Source organism: Rana temporaria, chromosome 3, assembly GCF_905171775.1.
Source record: "Rana temporaria chromosome 3, aRanTem1.1, whole genome shotgun sequence".
In the NCBI taxonomy this organism is placed as follows: Eukaryota; Metazoa; Chordata; class Amphibia; order Anura; family Ranidae; genus Rana; species Rana temporaria.
This window is the reverse complement of record NC_053491.1, coordinates 40,529,634-40,535,055: the sequence shown is the minus strand read 5'-3', so window position 1 is coordinate 40,535,055 and position 5,422 is coordinate 40,529,634. Positions and strand designations below refer to the sequence as shown.

General features: G+C 42.8%; 1 protein-coding gene across 1 annotated transcript; it reads left to right on the top strand.

Moving 5' to 3' along the window:
* The first annotated feature begins 2,007 nt into the window (after positions 1 to 2,007).
* On the top strand, positions 2,008 to 5,002 carry LOC120930336 (mesoderm posterior protein 1-like). The gene is made up of 2 exons (XM_040341535.1): positions 2,008 to 2,850; positions 4,907 to 5,002. The coding sequence occupies exons 1-2, from the start codon at positions 2,008 to 2,010 to the stop codon at positions 5,000 to 5,002; spliced, it is 939 nt and encodes a 312-aa protein (XP_040197469.1).
* Positions 5,003 to 5,422: the final 420 nt, after the last annotated feature.

Below are 5,422 nucleotides of genomic sequence, written 5' to 3'. Positions count from 1 at the left end.
GATTAATCACCGAGCTACCGTGTGAAACGCGTCAGCTTGCATCTGGTTTTGCTGTGGCATGTATTTTTTGTGATTTGATTTTACAATAAAAGGAAAAAAAAATTGGAGTGTGGCTGTCCAAATCTTTATTTTTGCAATATGTGAAATATGATAGGTAGCTAAAATGACAAATATCAGGAAGCGCTACTCATTTATTTCTGTGTTAAAAATTTATGTTAGTCATAATAGAAGATGTTCAGTATCAGAATACAGATGTCATAACTCAAGCGTTGTGTGCCTGCGATAAATCAAACTGTCATGCTGATAGTTTTCTGCACTGAACCAATAATTCAATTACGTTACAATCTGACAAACAAAACACAAAAACGTATATTTTATATTTATTTTATTTTATCATAGCATCTTTAATATTGCCCTGAATTAAAAAAAAATTACAATTATTGTTTGGGAAAACCATTAAAGCGGGAGTTCACCCGAAAAACAATTTTTAACATTAGATTGAGGCTCATTTTGTCAAGGGGAATCGAGTGTTTTTTTTTTAAATCGAAGCTGTACTTACCGTTTTATAGATAGATCTTCTCCGCCGCTTCCGGGTATGGTCTTCGGGACTGGGCGTTCCAATTTGATTGACAGGCTTCCGACCGTCGCATACATCGCGTCACGAGTAGCCGAAAGAAGCCGAACATCGGTGCGGCTCTATACGGCGCCTGCGCATCGACGTTCGGCTACTTTCGGAAAATCCTGACGTGATGTATGCGACTGTCGGAAGCCTGTCAATCAAATAGGAACGCCCAGTCCCGCAGCCCATACCCGGAAGCGGCGGAGAAGATCGCTCTCCAAAACGGTAAGTACTGCTTCGATTTAAAAAAAACTACCCGATTCCCCTTGACAAAATGAGCATCAATCTAATGTTAAAAATTAAGGGCCAGATCCTCAAAAGGGATACGACGTATCCCTGTTTCTATCTATGGAACTGATCCACAGAATCAGTTTCTCATAGATAGACAGAAGATCCAACATGTGTAAGAGACTTACACTGTCGGATCTTAGGATGCAGTACCGCAGCCGCCGCTGGGGGCATTTCTCGTCGAAATGCCGCTTCGGGTATGCAAATTAGCACTTACGGAGATCCACGAAGCTTTTACGCTTCGTTTTTTCTCCGTAAGTATTAGTTTGCCGTCGCAATATTAGGGCTACTTTTACAAGGCCTAAACTGTTTACACCTTGTAAAAGTAGACCCTTCTATCCCGCGTCGCCGTCTTTTTTTTTCAAATTCATTTTTTTCCCGCCGCAACTCGTATTTTTTTTTTTTACGCCCGTCGCGATTCTCAAAACCTGGCGCAACGTAAAACCGCGCAAAGCACGTCGGGAAAATGACGTCGTGAGCATGTGCAGTACGGCCGGCGCGGGAGCGCGCCTAATTTAAATGGGACTCGCCCCATTAAATTAGGAACGCCTTGCGCCGGCCGGATTTAAGTTACACAGCCGAAAATTTCTAGGTAAGTGCTTTGTGGATCGGGCACTTAGGTAGAAATTTTCCGGCGGTGTAACTTAAATTGAAAAAGTTACGTTGCGCCGGGTTTTTGTGGATCTGGCCCTAAGTTTTCGGGTGAACCTCCACTTTAATTCTCCACCATTAAATTAATTTATTCTTGGAGATGGAACGATGGGAATCAGCAGCTTAAAAATATTGTTGAAGCTTCAGCTCATTATGCTAGTAATTAACTCTAAGCAAATAACTTAAATGTCTTTACCGTACAGGTCTACGGGTCACAAAGGTAATTGACCTCTTAAGCCCATTTTTAGTTCATTTTTAAGGGGCTAAAATGCACACTTCGTACTCTGAGAAACTTTTTCCCAAGACCCCCTACTCAGCCCTATTAGACTTTGAAGTGTGGATGGTGCCAGCAAAGGTGACAATTCACACCTCTGCTTTCAGGATAAAGCCCAGGCAGCAAAGGCTGCAGCCAGCATTCTACCACACTCTCTCCAGAGTCGCACACAGACATGGATCTCTGTCCAGCACAACTGCAGTTCCAGGAGAACAGACTGATCCCGGGGTGTACTCCACATCAGCAATGGGGGTATTCCGATTCTGAAGGCTACAGCAGCCTTTCGCCAACATCCTCCATTGACTCCTTCAGCTTCTCTCCTCCATATCAGTCTTGTGCCTTCTCCGAAGACCCTTACAGCAGTTTCCAAAAAGGCCCGTCTCAGCCAGAAAACCTGCCAACCAAACAGAAACACGCGCCAACCAAGAAGAGCCACAGTTTGAGAGACAGGACTTTGTCCAACCAAAGGCACAGTGCCAGCGAGAGGGAAAAGATGAGGATGAGAAATCTGTCTACAGCCCTCCAGCACCTAAGAAGATACCTACCGGCTCCAGTGGCCCCGGCTGGCAAAACCTTGACAAAAATTGAGATATTGCGCCTGACAATTCGCTACATTTCCCATCTCTCTGATGTCCTTGGCTTGGATGATGAGACCTTGGAGAAAAGAAGGGAAGAAAGGCTCAGAAGATCCAGATGCCCAGTTGGCCTGAACTGCTGCCAAGGCGAAATGCACGAACTGTGCTCAATGACTAGCGCAGAAGTTCCACAGATCCCCCCTAATTTCATGGCTTCCTCAAGAATGTGCCCAGAAGCAATGAGAGAAGGAGGCATGGACACTAACTGCTTCTTACCAGCCATGCCCTCTCCTCATTTCTCAGATCATGGACTTCCTGAAGAGTTAGATAGCTTCTCGCCATGCACATTGAGCTCCACTCCAGTTCATACGTCTCCAGTGTCCGACCTGAAACAAGGCATGTCTTCAAACGCTCCAATTTCTCCCGACCTGGGATTTTGTCAGGTATGTAGCACCATCACTTACCTAAAACTAATTCACAAAACTGGTGTACTGTTATTGTATTCATGTGTAGAACGATAAGCATTAGATCTGTCAGTGTAAGGTCTCTATATGTCAGAATAATCATATATAACCTTAGCTTTTCATTAGACTACATATACTTGCCTATGTAAATAATGTGTGTAGCCTTAGAGCCGGTTCACACACAGGCGGCACGACTTTGGGGGCGACTCGGCAAGGCGATCTCAAGGCAACTTGCAAAATGACTTCTGTATTGAAGTCAATGCAAGTCGCCCCGACTTGCCCCCAAAGTCGTACAGGAACCTTTTTCTAAGTCGGAGCGACTTGCGTCGAATGGCTCCATTGACTACTGCGGACCGCGACTTGTCAGGCGGCTGAGTTGCCTGGCAGGTCGCCCCTGTGTGAACCGGCTCTTACTGTGAAGAAACATGTTGGGTAATATTAGTTATGGCAAAGGCTTCTTTTGAGTTCTTGTATGATTAGACGTACCATCTAGTTGTGGATAAAATCAACCCTCTATGCCTCGTGCCACAGTGGTGATTTACTCAAATTGGAGAGTTCAAAATCTAGTGTAGCTCTGCATAGAAACCAATCAGCTTCCAGGTTTTATTGTCAAATCTTAAAGCGGAGTTCCACCCAAAAATTGAACTTCTGCTTTTCGGAACACCCCCCCCCCCCCCTCCGGTGTCACATTTGGCACCTTTCAAGGGGGAGGGGGGGATCAGATACCTGTTTAATACAGGTATTTTCTCCCACTTCCTGGCATAGATAGCCGCAGATAATGCGGGTAATTACGCCACAACCGGTGCCCCCCCCCCGCTGTCTTCTGTGAGACACACAGGTCCCAGAAGACAATAGGGAATCTTGATGCCCTTACCAAAGATGGCGGCGGCAGCATCCGAGAGCCTTGGGATCGACCGGCTTCGGGTGCCGACATCGCGGGCACCCTGGACAGGTAAGTGTCCTTATTTTAAAAGTCAGCAGCTGCAGTATTTGTAGCTGCTCACTTTCAAAAAAAAAAATTTTGGGCTGACCTCCCCTTGAATAGAACAAGCTGAAGTTAGAAGCTGATTGGCTACCATGCACAGCTGCACCACATTCTGAGTACTCCAGTTTTAGTAATTCTCGTATTACTAATTCCTAGTGTGTGGATTGGTTACATTTCTACTCGCCATCTGTGTCCCATCGCAGAGATTTCCCTTCACTTCCTGTACTATAGCCAAACAGGAAGTGAGAGGAAACCCCTCCCCCCGAATCACCCGAACTAGTGTCCCAATTGGAAGATTTATTTTCTGGGGACAACCCAAAATTTTGGATTATCTTTTACTTTCAATGATAATGGTAAACAGGACAAATAGAGAGGGCGGATCTCCTTAATGGGGGAACAGACAGAATTAAAAAACGGACAAAAAAAAGTTTCCCCTTTAGTTATACTTTAACTTGTCATCTATGAATGAGTGCTTTGCCACGTAGAAATTTCCCAGTTAGACACTATGGGGTTGATTTACTAAAGGCAAATAGACTGTGCACTTTTCAAAGTGCAGTTGCTCCAGAGCTTAGAAAATGGGATCAAGCTTCACTTTACAAAGAACAACCAATCACATGCAAGGAAAATAAAAAAAAAAATGCACTTTTGCTTGCACATGATTGGATGATGGAAGCCAGCAGAGCTCTCCCTCATTTATAAAGCTCTGGGTACAACTGCACTTTTCAAAGTGCACACTCTATTTGCCTTTAGTGAATCAACCCCTATGCCTTATCCAAGTAGAGTTCTTAATTAAGTGCTTATTCTTACATTTAGGAGCCCATAGAAACCAATCAGAATGCTTCTTTTACTGGTCTGACTTCAAGAATTATAATTAGCGCTTAAGAATTTAAAACTCTTTACTCCATAAGGCCCAAAGTAACATATTGTTGTTATCAGTTATCAGATTAATTGGTGCAATGTTAGCAAACACTGTACTGATACCATGCATGAAGTCAAATCTTAAAAAAAGTATTGTAAATTTAATCAAAACTTTTTTTTTTCTTCCTCCAGGATATGATTGATGACATGTGGGATGAGCTCGAAAACAAAGACCAATGGGCCACATTTCAGAACCAACAAGCGACCCATACGCCGGCTTTCTGTTAACCGCAATTTCCTTTCCAATCCAAGTTATGGACTTTTAACATGTCTTGTGAATGTGTAAATACGAAATATTTTATATATTTGTATAATTCATATATTTATTGTGTATACTTCATATTTCCTAATTATTTATTTATATATAAATAGATAATGTAATATATTATTCTATATTCATATTTTACTATATCATTTAAAAAATATATATTACAAATAGTAATCTTATTGTTCTTGTATTAAAGAACTACACTTGCAAGCCCGTCTACACTTAGAGCCCTTTCACACTGTAAAACGCGGTAAAATCGCGGTAAAATTGCGGTAAAATTGTGGTAAAATAGCAGTAAAACACCGCTATTTTACCGCGTTTTTACCGCGTTTGTACCGCGTTTTTACCGCGTTTTTAATTCATTTCAATGGAGGGGGGCG